This window comes from Squalius cephalus (genome assembly GCF_949319135.1).
Source record: "Squalius cephalus genome assembly, chromosome: 20".
Lineage (NCBI taxonomy): Eukaryota > Metazoa > Chordata > Actinopteri > Cypriniformes > Leuciscidae > Squalius > Squalius cephalus.
In genome coordinates, this window is record NC_137141.1 from 11,768,927 (window position 1) to 11,793,700 (window position 24,774).

The window sequence follows — 24,774 nt, forward strand, 5'->3', positions numbered from 1 at the left end:
GGGCTCATAATCAATATGTACAAGCCATTGTAAGAGGTAAAGAAAAAACAGTGAGGACAGGGTGAAAGTGGCAAAAAACTGGTACGATGTGCTGGAAGTATGAATGCATTTACATGAATCAGTTCGTGTGATGACATATGATATTTGTACATTCAGATTGGGATCTCATATGTATTTACTGTATATACATATAGAATATTTAAAAAATTGTGTATATGTATACATATACTATTTATGTATATTATATTATTTTTGTATATTATGCACACTGTATATATATATGTTATGTATATTAAATAAATATTTACTGTATATACATATAGAATATTAACAAGTTGTGTATATGTATACCTATACAAAAACAATATGATATATATCTTTATTTTAAATATTTAGAATGCATATACTGGTGGAGACATAAACATTTGACAGGTTTTTGAAGTTTAAGTTTCATTAACTTGCGTTTGAATAGTCGAAATCTGGTTTACAGTCCTCTGAATCATCATATTAAGGTTGGCTATCTGTTCAGATGAAAAACTGAGCATAACCAATGCAAACACCAGCCTCTTGTTTAGTAACAGAGCGGCGCTTGCTGATGTATGACAGCAGCGCATCTATAGATCTCTTGAACTGACGTCCATATTAATGAAGAATGTCAATGTGTTCCCAACACACACACACACACTCACAGGACAAACGAACAGTCGAATGACAGAACTTTGAGGGCAATGGAGACTCGCATCAGAACCGGATCCATTTTACTGATTGAGAGGGAAGTACGCACAGACCTTGAAGGGAATTAGTGCATGTGCGAGACGTGACCTTGCACTTAACTAAAGATTGCAGCTTAGATTGTGATATTTTTATAGTTTTATACTTTTATAGTTGTCGCACTTTAGTAAATAAAAGCAGGGTTTTCTTGCTCTTTGAGATAAGAGTTTGATGTAGTATGCAGACAGTCATAACCAAAAGCCCAATGACCAATCAAGTTTACAATATCAATGACTATTCAGTGTCCAGCAACTACTGTAGATGGGGGCGTTGCTCCTCATTTCACATGCGAAAAAAGTTTGCCATTCATAACAGAGCTCATTTACATAAAGAGTCAGTATAAAACAGCCTGTTTAATTCTAAGGGTCAGAGAGAGTGGGAAATGCGAAGGTAAATTAACTAAAAAGCTTGTTTTTGGTGCAAACAACCTTGTAGAATGAGATATAACCTTTAAAGTTAATTCAGTGAAAAGAATCTTCGTCAAATTGTATATAAAATATAGTCTTTCTGAGAGTAATATACATTCTGTCTGATTAAAAGTGCTCCATCTAATTTTGACCAGTCATATGACATACTGTATGTATAACCAAGTCAATGAGAATATTAATGAGGTTACCAAGGAGATAGCATTTACTTTAATTAGAAGAACCAAGACTATGGCCTTTTTTACTGCGGCATGGCGAAGAGTCACAAAAGGAATTGATTGGTTTTGGCATTTAGTCTCTGATCAAGTGTCATCTATTGCTTCAGGAGGCAAGAAGATAATCTAAAGTGACATTTCTCTTCTGCCTGATTTTTCTACACTGATGAAGGCAATTACCTCAACCCTAAATGATCATTTGCAGAACTTTCAGCCTCTTGATGTGTGTGTGTGTGTGTGTGTGTGTGTGTGTGTGTCCGATTTACTAATTTACTTCCGTATCTAGAGCAATACAGTCGATCACAAGGTAAGGTGCAAATGCCTTTAAAATCATTCATCCAATCAAATGGCTCCATTCTGGTACGTCACGCCCACTTTTCATGATCCTTCCAGCTTCTGATGGATACAGTCAAATCCTGCTCTACGTTTGCTCTGAATTACATCACATTACACAAGTAATGGGTTGTGATTCAATGACATTTTCTGATGAAAATATGATGTTGACACCGTTTGACTATTTGCAGGATGTTTTCATGTGCATAAACTCAACTCCTTCAGGATGCACAAGCTTCGAAAAGGTTTATGGCACATTTATGTTCGTTGCAGAAAATCTAGGAGTTTTTGATACCAGCCTGGAAGCAGGAAACGTCAAAATCATAAATTCGTGCTCAGAAAGCAGGTCAATAACACACCACTCATTACTCAGGAGCCGCTGCCGTTAGTCCACGCCACAAAACAAAGCTCAATGCTATTTCCCTGAAAGGTCCCGCAAGAGTCTCGCAAGGCCCGTGGTATCACCGTGATTTCGTGTTTGTTGCATTTTCCCGTAGTACGTAATAAACATGTCACAAAAATGAAGGTCACCTAACCTTAGTGCATCAAGACGTATTTGGCAGGACAGCATAATGCCTTCCAAGTTTGTGGAACAAATGAAATTCTGCTGCTCTGTTGCACTTTGCATCCAAACAACCATTACAACTGGCTTTATATACTGTCTGAGCAGTAGACCATCAAATGGAGTTTTTATTCTTTTGCTGGAGCGCCATTGAGAATAGAAATCCATCGTTCGTATGCAAAGGCGTGGAGCAAATCTATATTTGATGTTGAAATGATAGTTTCATACAGGATAAAAATTGATCACGGCATCTGCGTCTGTAGTATTAGATCTGCGTGAGGCGTCATTGGTTGTCTTTTGGGCAATTGGGGCTTTTTTTGCTGGAAGTTGCTTGGGGATTATTGACCGTTACTAAAGCAGAGTAGGAATTGTGAGGTTACATCAAGATCAAGCACTCCAGAATATGTTTGCGTTCTGTCTGTGGCACGGCTCCATTTCATATTTTATGTTGCTTTTTGTTCATTGGTAAAATGCGAAGACAATATCTGCTGTTTTTCTTCTCCACCAACAGTCGTTTTTCATCCATCAAGGCATTCTTCTCTCCCCATCTTTCGGCACTTGCTATAACTGATTTAGCATTTATGGTGGTAAAAAATTAATCTAAATGTCGGCCAACAGGGAACGCAGAAGCTCTGGGCTGATTTATATCCGACTTAATTCAGAATGGCTTGACATGATGAACGCTACAGAAAGTGGGCAGTTGTGTTTTGGAAGCATTAAAGCGGCTGTTGTGAGTTGTTTGATTGAAAATCATAAATCAATGAGCTCAAACCTTGGACCAGAGTGCTGGGACCGTAAACACCAGAAAGCCTGTGTGCATTATTAGCTGATACACTGAGTTCATGCATATTTACTTGTGCTTAAAGTGACCGAAAATAATGTGCTTTATGAATAAAAAGCTGTTGAATCTGATGTATATTTGAATACATTTTACTGGAGCTTTTTTTTTTCTTTTTTTTTTTAAGGATGTAGGTTCTACACCAGTGCAGAGTTGTATGCACCATTAAATTGAATGTTATTATCTGGATATCTAACTGTACACGTTAACTTACTCAGCAAGATTCACTTCAAAACTGTTGCTCCGCCATGACAGATGAAGAAGAATTTATGCTAAAGTCTGCTCTAGCACCCCTTGTGACAACACTATGTTGAGTATTTTGAGCCTTATGCCTGCTCCTGCAAACCAATCACATCGTACAACTAGGGTTGCAAAATTCTGGGAATTTTCAAAGATGGAAACTTTCCATGGGAATTAATGGGAATTTAAGGGAATTAACAGGAATTTATGGGAATAAACGGGAATAAACTGGGAATTTTCAAAGTTGAGGGTTGGCTCTTTATAGGGAACTTAAATATAGTTGAGGAAAGTATATTTTAGCATAATCTTGACTAAAACAAACAGATGCCATTCAAATACACTTGAATATCCATGCCATTCCTCAATCACACGCACATAGCACACTGCTTACTGCATGGCTATTGAGACCACACCCCCTACTGGCACTGTGCATGCCTACTGAGACCACACCCCCTACTGGCACTGTGCATGCCTCCATCACACGCACAGAAGCCCAAAGCACAAGACTATTGAAGGCACACATTTGAGCCTGTGGACTAAACAAAGTGAAGTAAGTTTTGATGATATTATGGGGAAATATTTGTATTAAATGTTTAAATTGCAAATATCACATACAAATGTATTCATCTAGTAGATAGAAAGCTGATAAGTTAGATGCTAAATACGCTAGCATAACTTTATTTATCACATAAGTAGGGCTGGGCGGTATGACGGTATATATCGTTACCGTGGAAGAAAATGTCAACCGTAACAGATTTTTTTATTCCGTGTATACCGCGACATGTAAATAAGTAGGCGTGGTTAACTCACGTGCAGCGTGCGCGAGACTGAGACACTGATATTTGTCAAAGAAACATGAAGAATGACCAAGAGGATCCACAAAAGGAATTACGTTTTCAAAATTAACGTGATATTTTCGGGGGGGAAGGTGCAGAACTCAACTAGAGCAGTGCAGCACACTGAAAGTTTAGAGCACATGCTTACTTGACAACAAGTTCATATATCAATATTCTAACGAATAGAAATAACCTTAAATAATGTATCTATCCGTCTCTTATATGTACAGTTACTTTCAGAGTGGACACGCAAGCGGTTGCCGTGGTAATGAATATTTCCAAAATTCCCCAGCTTAACTTCCCATGGAAATTTACCGGAAATTTACTGGAAATTTTCCGCCCCTTTGCAACCCTACGTACAACATGGATCGAATAAACTTGGGTACGACATGTATTTAGAGACTGGACGAAGATGACACCTATTGAATCACACTTAGTATAGAAGAATAAAACGTCATCAGCATGTGCTAGTGGTAAACAAGAGGAAGATGCATTGCACTTTGGCAGTTGTGGTTTTTATGCGCGTTGAAAAAAGAGAAGGGAGCGTAAGAGGAGAATATGGACATGGTCATGGCTAGGGAAAAGAGGCAGCTTGACATGCCAATTTTTCAAATGCAGCTTGAGATAAATAGTTTTAAGTTTTAGCGCCATCTCGCGTTAATTAATACGCCATTTCATGTTGCATTTTTATTGGCCATTCAGTAGACGCAGGTCGTAGCAGCAAACACACTGTGAGATGATGATGCTAAATTTCTGACACTGTCAGAGAATTATCGCAGACTGTCTTTGATCGCAAGACCGATGTCTTTAAACCTCTCTCACTGTACGCACAGAAATCACCACGTTTGGACACGTTTGTGTGCGATGCATGCTGTGACAAAACTACATCACTCACATTATAGTTAATGAAGCTGTCTAAACTAGAAGTATCATTGTAGCACATTGCATTGCATTTTTAATTTAGCAGATGCCACATTTCTATTTTCAACCTGCTGAAAAACTACTTTACGCAGTGAGAAGAATATGATGGAGAGAATGACTGCGTCCGAAATCGCATTCTCTCTTGAGTAGGTACTTATTCAGAACAAGTAATTAATTCATGACCGCTAAAAAAGTATGTTCTATATAGTATGAGTGTGTGTAGTGTGAATGTAATCCACACGTACTACATCCGGCATATTGTCATTATCATATGACCTACTGTACCAGCCATTCACAAATCCTCTCCCGTGGCCTCATGGGATAGTAAAGTGCCCATCTTATGCACACTTCAGAATCTCGCTGGTAGTTGTAGGTCATCCGGGTACTTTTTGCTTACTCTTTATAGGTACTGTGAATTCAGACATACTTCTTTTGTCACATACTGTTTTTCGCCTGCTATATAGTATGGAAGTATGCGGATGCAGCCAATGGTTGCTTGCCGAAGCCATGCTTGCTGATGTTTTGTTGCTATGACTTTCCCTTGATTGTCACTCACGTGAACGAGCACCAACTTGCCTCTCATTTCGAGCATTTGTCTGCGATTTTTCACAAAACTGTTGGCAAGTAGAAAATCGGGGCTAAAATTGTGCAGTGTGTACCTGGCATTAAACTAAACAAAAATGAGAAATGTAGCTGTAGCTGAAAGAAATTTCGTATTTATATATTATTTTATTTCATTGAATGTTTGTTTTGTTTTGAGTAACGAAAATGTTTTTTTATGGGTTTTATTTTTAGTTAACGATACTGCACATATAATGAATTGATAGCTATTTATTTTATTAGATATATATTTAAATGAATTATGAAGCAGACTCTTGATATTTCTGATCACTGGCTTACTAATTTCTATAATCTTTTCTTTCTAACCATTTGTTTAACTCTGTAACATGATAACACTTCCAGTGTAGACACTGCGTTGAGTTGCTAGCAATTGCTGCCAGAAAGGGGCTAATTTTATTCAGAGGGAAATAAATAAAGAGAAATGCTCACTGCAGAGTTGTAAATCACTCGATTTAAAATAAACAGAAGCACTTTGAGGCAGTAGTCATAATTTATAATACATCATTGTTTTGTGCAGGCATGTGTGGGATCGAGCGGGTGTATATTTTGGGCATTTTCGGTCTAGCATCGTTTCAAAAGCTCAAATGCAGGTAAGGTTAGGTCAGTGTTGTGTTTCTTTCTCTTTGTTTAACTGCTTGGCGGGGAAAGAAGATCTCTGGCCGGTCGTCTGTGTCTCTGGTAAAAAGGCAGCAATAAAAGTCATTCACAGGGACGTCTCACGAGACCCCGGGCCAAAGCTAATCACAACTTCGACCCACTTCTGGATTCCAATGACTGAACCAATTGAGTTGAGGTCTCCCGACGGAGCACAACAAAGTCGGTGTGACTGCAACTTTAGCCTGCTGCGGCCCAGCGCCACAACGCCGCGGTTGCTTGCCCCGTCTGTGATTGGCACAGAGGTGTGCTCTTGATACTATATACAGTCAATAACAAAGAGCCAGGCACAGCTATTGAGTTCAGTTACAGACCGTCTCTCCTGGGCCTTTTGTTTGGCTGGGAAAAGCAGTGTTGAAAAGAGAAAGGCATGTAGAAATAGAATAGAATAGTACAATAGGGATAAATCGGGTCTTTCGTGTGTGTATTATGAATAGAGGCTAATATTATTGGATTAATCAATAGTAATCATGGTTTACTCTCTGCTTATGGTGTAATACTGTGACTAACAACACATTTTATGTGGTATTTTTGTTTATGAATATTCATAATTTTGTACTGTGCCACTATATAAACACTACCGTTTAAAAGTGTGGGAACAGTAAGATTTTTTTTTTTTTAAAGAAATTAATTCTGTTATTCAGGAAATATGCATTATGTTATTCAAAAGTAGCATTAAGGACTTTAACATTGTTACAAAATATGTTCAAATAAATTCTGTTCATCAAAGATCCTGAAAAAAGAATCACATTTTCCTCTGAAATATTAAGCAGCACAACTGTTTTCAACATTTATAATAAGAAATATTTCTTGAGCAGCAAATCAGCACATTAGGATGATTTCTGAAGGATCATGTGACACAGTGATAATGCTGAAAACTCAGCTTTGCCAACACAGGAATAAATTACATTTTAAAATATATTCAAATAGAAAACGATTGTTTTAAATATATTTCACAATATTACTGTTTTTAAATTGAAAAAATGCAGCTTTGGTGAGCATTAGACTTCTTCCAAAAACATAAAAAAATCTTACCAACCAACATTTTGTATGGTAGTGTACTTTAGTTTAATACCATCACAGTATGTTTTTGCAAGTGATGTTCCAATTAAAGTCAACCCATTTAACTTTGGAATGTGACCTGGGGCCGTATTCACAAAGCATTTTATCTTACCACTAGGAGTACTCCTAAATCGCACTAAAAGATTTTAGCTAGGAGTTTTCTCTTAAAAGTTATTCACAACGCCTTTCAGACCTACTCTTAGTAAAGAAAAATGACAACTCCTAAACTAAGAGTGAGTCTTCGTTGCTATGGATGACGTCATTACTCATGCACGAGCTTGACTGAAGTGACCACCTTGATTGGCTGATGATTGTAACGCGGGAATGATTCCAAACACCTCCCCTACGATGATGAGTGACAGGTGACAGGTCTGAGAATGCGTGCGCTACACAAGTAGTGCGAAGGACGGAAGATGATGAATAACTGAATAAATAGCCTAAATGAATAAAGAGTAAGGCAAAACAAATAGCCTAGTAGCCTAATGAAACATATGGATTGATGCAATATCTTTGCAACATTATTGAATTAATCTGTCACTATATGCCTCTGCCTACGTTTGCAAAGAGAAGAACATTTTAATTTGATTCACAATGATACGTTACAATTAGTTTACATGCAATGAGTAGCCTAGTTTTGGTTGTTGTTGGTGGCGTTATTGCATCCCTAGTTATGCCTACAATGCAAAATTGTTCCCTCGCGATTGGAAGCTCCTGTAGCCGCCGCATACGCATTTCAAAACATCGCAACGTGAAATGCCACAAAAAGCGGTTTGTGAAGGTCTTAGTGAGTTAGGAGTCCTCTCGACTTCTTTTAAGCTGTCCCAGACTTAGGTGCTACTTTTAGGACTAAAATGCTTTGTGAATTCCTCTTAGTGAAAAAAATAGGAGTCCTAAAGTAAGGAGTGACACGCCCATTATTTTTAGGAGTTGCTCCTAAATTCGCCAGTTAGGAGCTACTTTTAGCCTTAAAATTCTTTGTGAATACGGCCCCAGGGCTTGACATTAACATGCGTGAACCCGCCAAATGCTAGTGTATTTCAGCATTTGTGTGTAACGCAGTCACTCCTACTAGCCACTTTGGCAGGTTGAATTTTATAAACGTAATATATATTTTTTCAATTGTAGTCTTTTTAAAAAAGGCATCTGAAATAACAAACTAAGTGCAATGTAGAGTTGTCAAAAATATAGATTTGTCGATACATATCGATGCTGAAATATCTGAAACGCTTCCAATACTAATTTTCCACAGAATACCATGATACCAGCGAGTTACACACAAACCAACCTCCCCTCACTCACTCGTTTCATTTCCTCTGGATGAATATTGTTGGTGTTACAAGGCTTGAATTTCGGCATGGGATTGCGGGTATTGAGCATAATTTTACTCATTCCCACACCCAAAGTGTGCACACATAAAGCCGCCTCAGTACTAAATTGAGTTATTTTTCACTGCTTATTGGGCTTGAACAGTCAAATACACACAAAATAATGTCAAAATGCTGGTCTTGGTGAGTATTCACGTGAACACACAACACAGTCAGTTCTGTTTTAAGTGAACGTAAACAGTTGAGAAAGAAAATGCATGTGTAACAGTATAATGTGACAAAGTGACAGCAGCCTAATACATCTCTGCTGCCTAACTATGAGATAATATTAAAAATATCTATATGGCAGTTTTCCTGATTGTATCAATGTCAAAATTGCGGGCAGTGAAAATGCTGTGTTTGGAGATCCACTAGCCACAGTGGCTGGTGAGCAAAAAATGTAATGTCAAGCCCTGAATGTGACGTATTTCAGTGTAAAACAATATATTAAAGTTACACAACGGAATTCTGTTCTCTCCATCGACATCTGTGGTTGAAACATAGTGATCATAAAGATCAAGACTTGTGTATTTACATTGGAAATTGTTTGGATTATGAAAAAGTTGTCTCTATTCTTCAGGTTGGATGGGATGGGGCTAAAAAATAAAAGCGATTTGTGATGTTGACCAAAAAGTCAATTTGGATGTGGAGAAAGTTATTAAATTTAATAAAAGATACTTTTACAATAACATGCACAAAATAAAACTAGGACTATGTGTTAAGACTGTAAATGGGGTCAATTTCAATATCTATGCAATGTAAATTTAAAACGCTAAATTATGATTCATCAATTGTCATTCATCAACAAATAATTTATCAAGCATTTTAAGCATAAAGGATGGACATTTTTTCAGTCATAAGATGTCTTCCAGCAAGAAGGCAAAGTCTGTCAGGCTTTGGCTAGCAGTAGTTGTTTATATTACTGATGTTCTTGCGTTTCTGCCAGGTTGCAGGCTCTAAGGAAGGAGAAGTCACGTGACGCCGCTCGCTCGCGCCGGGGGAAGGAAAACTTCGAGTTCTATGAGCTGGCAAAGATGCTTCCACTCCCCGGCGCCATCACCAGCCAGCTGGATAAGGCCTCCATCATCCGCCTAACCATCAGCTACCTTAAGATGAGGGACTTCGCCAACCAGGGAGACCCGCCGTGGAACCTGCGCATCGAAGGACCTCCGCCCAACACCTCAGTCAAAGGTAAGAATCCATGTAGAAATCAAGATTTATTTTGCTCTTTTTGTTGTTGTTTTTTTTCTCCCAGGTTATTTTCAATTTAATGTATATCATGTGTAGTATGCTGAATATTGAATACTAAAGACAATAATTTCAATTTCCACACAGTGTAATAATGAATGGGAAATTATCTTTACTATAAAAAAACTCACGATGGAAGTAAAAAAGCAGGCAAGCTACAAAGTATACTATTATAGAATTTGTATGTTAACCATAACAGTTAAAACAGTTAGCATCGATTAATCGATTAATCGTGATTAATCGATTTGACAGCACTACTAAATATTACTATTTTTCTATATGGATGAACTTCTGGTTATGAGTTGTGAGTTAGCCAGGTTTACCTTTCAATCTGGTTTCAACGTCTGTCATAACCAGATTGAAAGGTAAACCTGGCTAACTCACAACTCATAACCAGAAGTTCATCCATATAGAAAAATAGTAATATTTAGTAGTGCTGTCAAATCGATTAATCACGATTAATTGCATCTAACATAAAAGTATATATATATATATTATATATGTATATGTATATATGCATGTGTATATACTGTATATATGTATATATAGAGATATATAACAAATATTATATAAACAAAATATTTTATGTTAGATGTGATTAATCGATTTGACAGCAATTATATTTCAATCTGAAGCTTAAATAACAGACAAGCTTCAGGGTGTCTGAATAATTAAATCATTGATTCTAAATAATTATATTAAATCTGAAATAAAAAAAATAATTCTGAGCTTAATTCACAACACCAATTGTAAGTAAATATTTCCATTAATTTAGCAATTTTTAGTCACGCTACTGATTCCAAAATGAACTTACACTAAATTTGCATTTTAACAAATATACAAGCTGCAAATTTCTGTTTTATTCATCAAACTTTATAAGTGTAATTGTAAGTGTAAACACATTGTAAACTGGTTTATTCACACTGAGGGATGAGTTGAGATTATTGTCAGTGGTAAACAACCACATGCGGTACACAAAATCAACAGCTCATCAGTTAGTACTCTTGGTTACCAGCAAGGACAGGAAGTAGACTATGAAACTATGGATGTGCATTATAAAGTCCAGTGAGATCTGTACATCGATCATAACGCGCTCCCTCCTGGCTGGTGTTTGCTACACTACAGACTCGAGAAGAAAAATAGCTGTCGGTTATAAATAAACAAGACTGTGTCATGCCCTACAGAACCCTAATTAGTTACGAATGTCAGTACACTGAAGCAGCCTATAGATTTAACAGTAACTATGGATTCTTAGTTGGACTGTAACGATTAGGTGAGTAATGGGCCTGGTTAATCAACTAATGCTAATTGGTTGGTGATAAAGGATGCAGTCGGGATCAATGAAAATAAAAAAGATGCGCTCAATACTTGCTCTTCTCGTTATATTTGATGGCCGTGGTTAAATGTAATATTTAAAAGGGTCATTTGATATGTTTTTTTTTTCAGTACTTCTGATGATTACAGTTGCCATATTTCTTATTATAATATTTGTGTAATGATTTTCCTGTTTTTATATTTATTTTCTTACATTTAATTAAATTTTTCATTAATTAATTCATTTATTTTTTAATTTCATTTATTACAGCTACTTTGCACTTAAATGTGAGTTATTTACTGTACACTTGGAATTGCTGTAGTACCGTGAACATTGTTAGAGGCAAGAGTAAATTGTTGCAGTTTTCAGCGGCTTTGTTCTGCGTATTCCAGCCGGCACACAACAGATGGTATCATTGTTGTCTTGCTTTGAAGAGCCGCATGCATTTTAATGAGAAAATGTATAAAGTGAATAATTCGGAGTAGGGCCGGTCCACAAGACTGTTGCCTTTTACGCGTCCGACACCAACGTGCTCGACATGCAGTCCAGGAAATGATGTAAGCGAAGGAAATGAATAAAGTACATCACATCCCCACGTATTAATGAAGGCTCAGCAAGGTGAATCCAAACCCTCTAGGACAATGAGAGGCGCTTTGTGTCCTTCCATCTCATTGACAGCAGCCGTTTGAATTGAATCAGTAGCGCGGCTCATTTTATTTACACTACATTTCGAACAGAACCTGTTATCGATTCCCGTTTTGCCGCTCTGCATCGCTAGAGCTAATGGATACTCAGCCCCGCTCCCGATTCCTCTGAGCTCATGAATCTCTGTTTATTTTCCGATCGGAGAGAGGAGATGGGGCTGACCTACAGCGGCAGAGAGCTCTCTCCTCATCCTCCGCTGACTCCTGCTGGATTGTTGTTTAGAATAAAAGAGGTGCATGTGTTTTGATTGGCGTACAGCTGACCGGGAGGCGCGCCACATGCCGTAATGCAGAGCATGCTAATACGAGCATATGGTGACTTATTGCATCAGGCCCGGAGCTCAGAGGGCAAGCCTGTTTTCTCCCTCCGATTGTTTGCACACACGAGTCAAGGTGAGCTGTAAGAAAATGATATTGTTTCCCGTGCCTGGAAGTAGCCGGTTCATTTGTCAGTGCAGACTTCCAGGCAATTTCCCAGTGACTTTACATAGAGGTCTGAAGCCGCCGCTGATGTTATTATACATATTTGCTGTGAAAAGAAGCAAAAAAAAAACAACAAGTTGACTTCTTGTAAGGCATCTCTCCATAATAACTGATGATTGTAACCTTTTGGGAAATCTCTGAGCAGTGTCGTTTGACAAATCTCATGTGAATCGGAATGATTCTTTGCTTGGAGAAAAATCTATTTCCGCTTCTTTTTTTTTGTCTGTGTGAATAAAGAACAATTTGGAGCTGCCATTTGTACGACAGAGAGTCGCCAAACACCATTAAAACAAAGCCGCCTTTTGTTGAGTGCAAAACCGGGGCGACAAAGCATAGAATTCAGGCCTTTATCTGGAATAAAAGCCTGTATTACTGGCATCACAACTGAAAGAATTTGACCTCCGTTTCTCAGGTGATGATTTATTATCATAAGTCGCGCAAGCTAGCCGCCTCTCTCCTTTTGCGCCTGTTGACCTTTACCATAATTGACCCATCAACTAATTTTTTTTGGAGCGTTTTAACCGAAATTTGCTAGTCTCTGTCAGAAGCGTTTCACATCTGTTGAAGGACACTGCACAAACAAGCATGACCTTTCTGTTGTTTGGAGGATGGCGCGGGCCCCTGACCCCCCTCCACCACCTGTGCATTCATTATTCATGCATGCAGAGCAGCGAGCAGTCGCCAAAATGCCACACTTCACCAAGCGCGCACACACCCAAACTCCACAGCGCTGCCTCCACAATTGACACGTTTTGCGCCTGTAGTTAGCTGCCGAGTCGAGGACACATATGCCAGTTGTCTTTTTATGATCACCGGAAAGGAATTCCAAATGGGCTGAAATATCTGCAAAATAGCAGCTTTGAATGTTTTCCATCGGAATGTCAGAAACTCACTTTTCCATCTTAATCACCCAGGGCGTAAACATCTTGTGCCAACGGCTGCTCGGAGACTGATATTAACGGAGGGGAATTAATTGAGTGAAATGCGAATTTATTTTACATGCAACGCCGATGCCCACAGGGAAATAAATCACAAACGAGATCTCTGGAATGTCTCAATTGTTTCTCCTAGACAGCGATGAGATTAAATGGAGAGCAAATGGATGCTTAGGAGAGAAAAAAAATCATTTTTAATTTTTCCTCCTGAGGAAAAAGATTCCAGGGATCTCAAACTCTGCTCAGATTTCAAACCTTATCCAAATTCATGTTACACAGTAGCTGTATACTTTTATGTTGACGTACAGTACACCGTTCAAATGTTTGGAGTCTGCAAGATTCATGTTTTTGAGAGAAGTCTCTTATGCTCCCCAAGGCTGAGATTATTTGATAAGAAACAGTAAAAACAGTAATATTTGTGATATATTATTGCAATTTGAAATAACTGTTTTCTATTTGAATATATTTTAAAATGCAATTTCTTCCTGTGATGCAAAGCTGAGTTTTCAGTATCAATTTCTTCAGTCTTCAGTGTCACATGATCCTTCAGAAATCATTCTAATATGCGGATATGCTGCTTATTTATTTATCAATTATTGGTGCTAAGTATCAATAATTATCAGTTTAAAACTATTTTTGTAGAAACCACAATGCAGTTTATTTCAGGATTCTCTGATGAATAGAAATGTCAAAAGGACAGCATTGATTTGAAATAGAAATCTTTTGTAACATTACAAATGTCTTTGCTGTCACTTTTGATAAATTTAATAATAAATAATAATAATTCGTTACATTTATATAGAGTTTTCTGGGTACTCAAAGCGCTTTACATGGGGGGGAATCTCCTCAACCACCACCAATGTGCAGCATCCACTTTGCATGATGCGACGGCAGCCATATTGCGCCAGAACGCCCACCACACACCAGCTTATTGATGGAGAGGAGACAGTGATGAAGCCAATCAGTAAATATGGGGATGGTTAGGAGGCCATAATGGACAGCGGCCAAGGGGCAAATTTGGCCAGGATGCCGGGGTTACACCCCTACTCTTTTTCGAAGGACATCCTGGGATTTTTAATGACCACAGAGAGTCAGGACCTCGGTTTAACGTCTCATCCGAAGGAAATTTAATGTGTCGTTACTGAATTAAGTATTCATTTCTTTCAAAAACTTTTGAACGGTGTATATTTCTTGTCTAATTTATTTCTCATTAGGAATTCTAGGAGAAACATCTGATGCTCAGACTTAAATTCAAGTGAAACAGTAGAGTTTTCCTCTGTTGTGGGTTTGTTTTGTCGTCGTTGTGCCGTTCTACTGTAAACATCCTGTTTGTATTGGCGGTTTTCTCATCAGTTGGGTTATAATCTATTCAGCAGTCAGTGGAAGCGAGTGGAACATACTGACAGAAACACACAGTGCTTTGTTGTGTGTGATTAATACCTGAGATGCGGCGGCCCGCTGTCTTTATTAGAGGCAGCGCTGGAAGCCGTCGTGTGTTCACTGGTTATCAGTGTTTGATCTCTGGTGACTGCTGCATTGCATAGATGTGTCACTCAGCCGAATACAACGAAACCTCCTGCTTTTTAGGCCACTTGTTTTTATTGAAGGAAAAGAGGATTTCGTAATCACCTCCTTTCTTTGTTTGCATGGTTTTGGTTCGTCTTCTGGGACGCTGTCCTTCGGCACCTCATAAACTCAAGTGTTTTAACAAGCATAATGGCTTCTCTTGAAGTTTAGTCATAAAAAGTTACATTTTTTTTGTTTTTTTTTGTGGAAACAACGACATGCGTTTCCAGAGTAGCAGCCAAATGTCCATGTACTTGTCCCAATTAGCATAATTTCATCAATAAACTCGGAGAGACCTTGAAGCAAAACACCGCCCGCACTACGTTTGATGTCTCGCTCTCTTCACACCTAACATTTAGCTACACACGTGAGCTTCACGCTGCTTCATACTGCTGTTCTTGAGCTCAGCTAACCAGTGTTGGTGACGCTACTTTAAAACTATAGCTTCATATTTACATGTATGCATTTAGCAGATGCTTTTATTCCAAGCTAATCGGTGACTGTATATATTTCCTGGGAAGCAAACCCATGACCATTACATTGTTAGAGCTGTGCTTTGTATGAACTACAGGAACTACAAGCTACTCATAATATAATGTTGTACATTCCGGCTAGCCTTTAGTTAGCTACATTATAAGCTAACAAGGAAAAAAATTCATTAAAGCAATTGAGGAAAAATAACATTTATTTAGTTAGTTTTTTACCTTCATCGAAAGGAACTGATTGGCTGAAATTAATCAGATTTTTTTCAGATTTGAGAACAGTTTGGGTGAGCATGCTTGAATATTGGCTCTAAAGCTATTTGAACAAACCATGGATATGAAATACTTGCTTACTATTTACTGAATCCTCTATCTCCATTACTATTGTGTAGCAAGACCTCATCATGTTCACCTTCCTTCCTTTGGCAGTCAAAAGTAAGATTAAATGGGAAGTTAAAAATGGATGTGCCTGTAATTTCTTTTGGTTCATTTACTGGAAAAGGTCAATTTGTACTGTGCACCAATGAGCCAAAACATCATGACCACCTGCCTAATTTGCTGTTGGTCCTCCACATGTTGCCAAAACAGTATACTACCTGCCGAGGCATGGACTCTCTAAGACCCCTGAAGGTGTCCTGTGATTCCTTGCACCAAGACATTTACAGCAGATTCTTCAAGTCCTGTAGGTTGTGAGGTGGAGCCACTGTGGATCAAACTTGTATGTCCAGCACATCCAAAAAAGGCTCAATTGAATTGAGATGTGTTGAATTTGGAGGCCAGGGCAACGCTTTGAACTCTTCAGCATGTTCCCTAAAAACGTTCCTGAACATGAAGGGGTATACCTGGTCTGCAACAATATTTAGTTATGTGGCATTCTGATTGGTGTGCTGTGCCACATTCCTCCTGTAACCATCGTTAAAATTTTGTGTGACTTCTGCCACAGTAGACCTTCTGTTGGCTCGGACCAGACAGGAAGACCTTTGTTGCCCTCAAGCATTGATAAGGTTTGGGCGTCTAACACCCTGCCGCCGGTTTGTGGTTTGCCCCTCCTTGGACGCTGTTGGTAAATTCTCACCACTGCTGAACGGGAGCAACACACAAGCCTTGCCATTTCACGGATACTCTGACCCAATCGCATTGTCATAACAATTTGGCCCTTGTCAAAGGTGCTCAGATCTTTATTCCTGCCAATTTCTCCTGCATCCAAAATGTTGATTACGAGAGCTGATTTTTTGCTTACTATCTAATCTACCCAGACCTTAATATGTGGCCTTGTTATCAACGATATTCGCTTCACCTGTGACTGCTCATAATGTTTTGGCTCATATTATATACTAAATAGTAAAGTAATAAAAGTAGTATGTTAATATTCTATTCAAACACGCCAATGTAGCATTTTGCCACTGTGATTTGTTGGAAAGGGTAGTTTGTTACTAGGAAAAACAATGTTTTGAACCCTTTTAGTCAGTCACCTGAGCACTACTAATTTATTCGCACATCAAACCATCATACAGTCAACAGTGTGATTTCATTAAGGGCTTTGACCAGACACTTTAACATCCTCATGTGAAGGGGGTCTTTGGCGGAGCGGGTTGGCAGAGAGCAGGGCATTGATTAAAGCGCTCCACCCGGGTGACCAGCGTGCCACACTCATTGTTAATGGTAATGAGGGAATTAATGCTGTTTGCATCACAATAGACCCTCACAACACTGAAAAAGTGCTTTTTTTCCCTCCTCCCTGGCATTCTGGGCTTGGTGGAAAATGGCAGGCTCAAAGGTGTTGTGCTGCTCGGAGCTGTGCATCATGGGTAAAAAAATCAGCCCTCCCTGATATCCTTCACTCTATAAATGGATGGTAATTTGCCCAGCTGTGAGTGTGAGATGTTCCATTCCCCAGTCGTGGTGTAAGAAAAATTGAATGACAGTGAGCAAAACAGCAGTAATTATAAAACTAATTACTAAATGCTGATGATGCCCATAGGCTTTGCATAACTAAATTTAGAAGAGGAAATTGCTTTTGGCTGCATTGAGGCTGTGGGCATGTACATGTTATTTTCTTTATTTTCCAATGCACGCCAAAGAAAGTCGTAATTGCCATGGAAACAATTACTCGTACACCTTTATTTTTGCTTAGTTTTTTTTTTTCTCTCGTTCATGAGGCGAAAACAGCTTGAGGGAGCGTTGTTGTCAAACAATGTGTTTTAATAACGGCAAAAAAACAGTACGTACTTTGTCTTGCCTTGAATTGATTAACATTAAATCAAACACAGGGAACGAAATGCAGTTAATTGTTAGAATGAGGCGGTTATTTCCTTATTAAATCACATTCCCCTTGTGCGAGATTCTCTATGCAAGGTGCAAATCCAGCTCGCTGTTTGGGCTGAGGCTTAATCGCGAGTCTGCTATATATTTGAGCGTAACTATGCTCTTTAATGGTCTATCCCTCTTCTGAATGGAGACAACAAAGCCAATGTTGGCAGCGCTAGCGTGAGACAGCCCTCCAGGGTGCCTTAAGTTTCCCAATGGCTTCACTCGGGAACGCATTTGTGCGCTGGTGTGTATTTGTATACGCCCGTTTGTGCGCGGGTCGGCCTTTGTGTGTGTTTACTTTCAGAAAGGGCTGTATTTTCTCAGTAACAACACTGCAGATTTCCTTGGCTGAAAGAGAATATGATTATTGTTTCTCCGCTAAAAATAGAGGTGTTTTGTGTTGACGAATAGGCCAAGTGCTTAAACTCTCATTGGCCTGCTAGTAATTAGTCCTTTTGCAAATAGGCCAATAATGGAGAAATGAATCCAAGAGACAGTCGGAATGAATATGGAAAGCCTCGTTTTCCAGCGCCGTGATTGAACCTGTAGTCGGCTGTGGCTAATATCTTCACAAAGTATTACAAATTACCTCGGCGTTACCTCACAGAGCACTAGCAGCTTTCTGGGGTTTTTTTTTCTTCCTCTTCTGTAGGACCAAGGATGCAAGTTTTAGAAGAGCCTAAAAGCTAGTTTTAATTAAGAAAAAATATGCTTGGAGAAATGGTGCTGTTTGTTCAAAGGCATAATCGTGTTCATGAAAAAGATTTAGTTAGATTTAAACCGATTGCGTTTTGCCTGCATATCATTTAATCTATCTTTTCTTTTTTCCAAAGGAATTGTGTTCTCCGTACCTGAGCGTCTCGGTTACCGCAGGCCGCTGACAGTCTTTTCTGAGTGGTGCTCTTTTGAAGTGGAACGTCTAAAAGCACAGCGTGAGCCTCAAATAAAGTGAAGGGCATTTACTATTACAAGTAATGTCCTTAATAATCTTGTTAGTGTAGACTCTCTCAGTACGAGACAAATGGAACATTATTGGCTTATGGGCTGTAGTAAATAATTTAGTTTCCAATATTCAGGCTGCTTTGACAGTAAATTAGAATGACATGAAAAGAGGTTGTTGAATAAAGAAAGTATCCAATCAAATTTAATTGGCTCGACTAAAGCAGCCATAATATATTTCATAATTAAACCAAGTTGTCACAGAGCTTTATAGCCTTGCACGAATCAAAACGTCAAAAATAATTCCTTGATATCCTGCTTTTAAAATGGCATGGCGCTCTTCGATTTCTCTTGTGTCTAAAGTGCAATAGAACTTGGGAATGTGAGTCTTTAGTGGAAGTTTACCAAGCAACCACCCTAGCAACTGCATAGCAACATGCTAAAAAACACTTAGAACACCCTAAAAACTGCATAGCAACGCCTTGGCAACCGCTCTAACATCATGGCTGCAAGTTTTTCAACAACAAGCAGCACTGACATTTTTTATTTTTTTATTTGAACATTTTAAATGTTGTCATTTATTTGAGAATTAAATCATATATTTAACATTCCTAAAACTAACTTTTTCCCACACCTGCCATTGGTCGATGACTTAAGAAACTGTACCTGTATAAACTGTTTAAATATTTTTTTACCGGCCATGAAAATGTTTTTGCAAAAGCAGGCAGTTATGTCACCAACATTTTAGATATCAGTGAAAATTCACAATTCTCTACTCCGATTTCGATACCATAGCTAAAACTAATAGCCATTAAAAATGATTAAAGACAAATAAACAGTCAGTAATAAAATAAAAACAAATAATCAAAATACAAGCAAAAGCACAAATATATACACTATCACAAATATTCAAATGAAATAAACAGTGCTTTTCAGGGTTTTCAGGAAGGTGTAACAGCATTTTTCAGGTACAGAAATGTAACAAAGTAAGCAAATGTAAAATAACACTGCATAGTCTTCACTGTATATGAAACATCCTTATTAATTAATCCTTATTAAAGTTACAAAAGTTATTCAGTCAAGAGCAGTGAGGGATTTTTTTTTGTCCTTTGTAGTTTGATTAACATTAAAAAGTAGGAATATTACACTGCTGTCACTTTAAGAGCAAATGCACGTATCTAATATACTGATACTGTACACATGCTTACGTTATGTTTACGTTCTCTTAAGACATGTTTACTATGGTACTTGCTATTTTTTTACATAATTTTGTCCACTCAAGTGCAAGAATACAAGAAAAAGATCTCAGTTTAGTATTCGCGCGCTGTCTGAGACGTGGCTTTCTGGGCGCATGCTTCAGATGTTTGCGCACACAAAACTTTCTATACAGTGCGTGAGTAAGGGAATAAGCTCCGTTTCGTGTCTTCTTGCACTTGAATGCACTTGAAGGCACTTGAAGGCTTAAACTGAAGCGCTGACCCGTCTTCTATCCAGAGTATCGTTCACGTTTGTTCACATTCATGCATTGTTAGAATTCATAATATATACAGTATATGTATAAATATATATTATACACAAAAATTGTATATACATGTGCGTGATATATATATATATATATATATATATATATATATATATATATATATATATATATATATATATATATATATATATATATATATAGACATATAGGCACAAATAGACCAACGGCATTTATTAAGAAAGTAAATATTCAATTAATGATTTCATATTCTCTTTTCATTTTTGTGGCTGATAATCATGGTACATTCTCTCACAGTGTGCTGTGGTTTGGTGTCTGTCTGCAGTGAAGTGTAAAGGAGGTAAAGATTTGAGAGGAAGGTCGTGGAGGTGTCTGGCCACAACAGTGTTTGTCTCTCACAGGACACAAATGACTCACCCAAATCATCCAATTTAATCACACCATTTTCTGCCCCTCAATAGCCCTCGCCTGGCTTAATCACTCCGTTTACTTGCTGTCACAAAGAGCTTCATATCGAAACCAATGGATTTCTACCATTTAAAGGCGAGGTGGGAGCGAGCCACGGGTGGAGGGGTCGAGAGACTTTGGCACTGGCTGAAAAACCAACCGATTCATGCGTGAAACATTTAGCTATTGCTATCGCAACGCATGACTAACAGTTTTCGCTCACCCATATTATTCATTAATATCTATAATAAACCACTTGATAGTGGCCCTGACAGTCTAGGATTTTTCGCTCTCATCTCCACATTACCGTTGTGATGCTGAATTTGCTTTAACATTGGGGTTGGCTAAGTAAAAAAACTGGCTAAGAAGGTGAAAGGGTCAGCAGCAAAGTTGGTCGTCTAGAATGATAACCCTCATTCTGCTAAAAGCCATCTGCAAATCACATGTGATATTCATATAATGGTTATTTTCATTTGCAACCAGGTTGTGCAGAATTTTCAATTGTATATTGGCTTCCTTTCAATTCATGAAATGAATTAGGCCACACTACACAGGAAGTTGAACTGGAATTTTAATTATAATGACTTCAATTAATTTAATTCAATTAATTTCATAATTTATTTTAATTTAAAAAAAGTTCAACATTAAAAATGACTATAATGATAATAAACAATCATTAACATGTTTTTTTTTTTTCATGTTTTCTCTTATGCTCACCAAGGTTGCATTTATTTGGTCAAAAATACTGTAAAAACAGTAATATTGTGAAATATTTTTACAATTTAAAATAACTGTTTTCTTTTTAAATGTTTGTTAAAATGTAATTTATTCCTGTGATGCAAAGCTGAATTTTCAGCATCATTACTCCAGTCTTCAGTGTCACATGATCCTTCAGAAATCATTCTGATATGATGATTTGCTGCTCAATAAACATGTATTATTATTATCAATGTTGAACACAGCTGTTCTGCTTAAAGTCCACGTGAACCGGAAGTTGCAAACGACTTTTCTCCAGTGTTGTGACGTATTTCCCAGTGAAAAGGAATATTGAACAGAGGGCAGGGTTTTACTTAGCGCTCCTCCTCTCCATCTCTGCTCATAGCAGACTGACGGTTTGAGGGGAGTGGTTAAGCGTTTCCCAACCCAAGCCGTCAAACCTACATCATCAGAGAAGAAACGCCATTCCAGACCCGAAGTAACTTTTCAGACTTTGATTAAAGATTACGACGGCAAACAATTTTTTTCTGTGTATTAACTTGCACGGATTAATTTTTCTCTAAATAGGGTCAATTTTGATTTCAGTTGGACTTTAATATCTGTACGAAAACCATGATACATAAAATTTTCAGGAATTCTCTGATTAATAGAAAGTTCACAAGACCAGCATTTATTTGAAATCGAATATTTTTGTTACATTATAAAAGTCTTTAATGTCTTAAAAAATGTCTTTAAAAAATATTACTTCCCCCAAACTTTGACGTCTTTACAATCAAATTCAAATTGCAATTCAGCATCCTGTTCAGTTGAATTGGAATAAAAAAGGTATCCTTAATTCTGATTGTACACGTTCGTATGAACAGGTATGGTCACCCTAACCCTAAGAGAACAAGGTTTAGAAACCAGCACACTCTCCTCATGTCCGTATCCCAGCATTCCTGTGTCCCGTGCATGTCATGTACCACACTTGGAAAGCCTCAGCCCTGTTTCGCCAGTGGGCTTGTATTAGGTCAATCTGTGAACCCATAAGGAGTCCAGACGCGCAACCCAGCTGCAGGCTAGCTCAGATTCATTCTCCAATGTGTGTCCATCACCAAGCCTGGCGGTCACCACCGCTGGGACCGGAGCCCAGTCAATCAACAGATCGCCGAAGGCCTTCGACAGCACCGCATTCCTCCCCCCATCCCCACTCAATCACACTATCTGTCTTCACACGGTGGCTGCCACTAATGAGAATGTATATGTACGCATGAATAAAACATGAAATTCATTGTTTTTTGGTAGCAGACGCTCTCACCACGAGTAGCTTCTTGATGGGAGCCCATGTTTGAAGTCCCTCGCTGAATCGCGAGCAGCGTTTGATTGAATTTGTTGCTGCTTTAAGTAATTAGAAATAACACCGACTTCTCGTTGTTGCAACGTCCTTGCTCTGGAAATCTCTGTTGGACAGAAGCTCCGAGAAAATTACTTCATTTACCTTTTATCAGTTCTCCATGACCCGAGATTCGTTTATCCGTTCTTTTTGTTGAATACTTACGTTTTCTGCGTCAGATAATAGGATGAGCAGCCAGTGAAAATCGACACAATTAACTGGAATTCCAGAGTTTCCTGTGGCCTTGTAATGAAATATAGATTTGAAGAGACTTTATGTGGAACCGCATAAGTATAATAAACTCAGGACTGCTTGTGTGTTTGTTTAGAGTCTATTGAATCACAAGCTAACTGCCATGATTAGTTCAATAGGAAAGTTATCTAGGACTTTTTTAATATGCATCCTTTTGAGAAATGAAGACACTGTAGAAGATGAATTTAAACATTTGTTTACCTTTATTGTGAATTTAATAAGACCACTTTTGAGATGCATAGCTGACTATAGATTTCCTAAAAACCTGGGATAGGTGTAATGTGATAGTGTGTAAACTGAGCGTAAAAATAATACTTGCAACAAATGTAACTTCTGTAATGTAATGTAGGACTGGACTTGTCCTTATCCTCTTATCCTTTATTATTTTACTTTATTTTATTTTATTTGTCTTACGATTCAAAAAAGTTCTCATTACATTCCAAGTATTTTTTGCTTTTTATTTCTATTTTTTGAGGGTTGTTATTTTTCTCCCACAACCCATACATTCATAAAAATATGTGATTTGATTAGAGTAAGTACAGGCAATGATATTACTGGTTAATATTATTTTGAACACAAACCTTGGTCACGTCAGTCAAAAAGAATAACCAATGGCGTGACTTTGGGCGCGGGGCCATCTGCTTGTCAACCAATAGCAGATGGGGTTTGTGTTCAGTAATCCAGTTTGAAAAGTCCTTATTTTTGCAAGACGTTACACACTTCAAGTGTTTAAAATGCAAATTCACTTTCTCAACTGACAAATAACAAATGTTGAAAAATAAAGTTTAAGATTTAAATGAGATTCAAGAAGAGGGGAAGATTACAGTAAAATAAAAAAGCAATACTTAATATGTATCTTGTGTTGTAAAGCAATTTAAGGCTTGATTTGAGAGTAAAGTTTAGCTGTATCTGTATGTCCAGCTGAGGTTTAGAGGACACTGTGCGGCGTGTCAGCAGTATTACACGTCCAGTCGTTCATTTACTATCAGCTTTTAAGCTGCCAAGCCAATTACAGCTGAAGGAAACTGTGTGTAAATCCTCAAGCTGGATTCATATTGTTTTGAGCAGGTCAGAGGAGCATGTTCAGCTGATTAATAATGCTTCTCTTTTCTTTCTTTCTGTTTTGTTTGGACGTCATCCCAACAAGATGCATCTTAGCAGAGACTGTAAGCATTAATTGAGGATGAGAGCGAGGGACCCCCGCGTTTGTCTTAACGGAGACGAGATCAGCGTTCCCCGCGTCGTCCATGTGTCGTGGCAGCTTGCCGCCTCAGACAGTGCTGTAAAAGAGCTGATGTCATTAAATGATATCAACTTCAAGGCAGCACTGATCTCGTCTTTCTGTCCCGTTCTCTCTCTCTCTCTCTCTCTCTCTCTCTTTTTAAAGGATTCAAATTATGCAGATCCTTTAATTAAACTCTGCCATAGTGAGGTTTTTTTTCTCCCTCTGTGTTTGTTGATTTGAATTTGCATTACATGAATGTGAGGTTGCGGCTGTGTCTGCGGGGTCTGTGTAATATAAACCACTTCCTCCATGTGTATCATCTGACTACTTCATTCACAGCTCCACTAGTGCTTAGAAATGGGCTTGTTTCTGAGAATGTCTCAAATTAAAACATTTGCTTATTTCAGTCGTTATGAAGTGAGAAACTTTACAAATG

The 24,774-nt window shown here is 38.1% G+C and overlaps 1 protein-coding gene across 5 annotated transcripts in view; it reads left to right on the forward strand.

The window, feature by feature from the left end:
• Positions 1-24,774, forward strand: part of npas3 (neuronal PAS domain protein 3) — a 321,902-nt gene that overhangs the window by 104,095 nt on the left and 193,033 nt on the right. For all 5 annotated transcript variants that reach the window (XM_079853967.1, XM_079853968.1, XM_079853965.1 and 2 more), the window contains one exon: positions 9,789-10,033. In XM_079853967.1, coding sequence (XP_079710093.1) covers positions 9,789-10,033 — 245 coding nt within the window. The remainder of the gene's footprint in view (positions 1-9,788; positions 10,034-24,774) is intronic.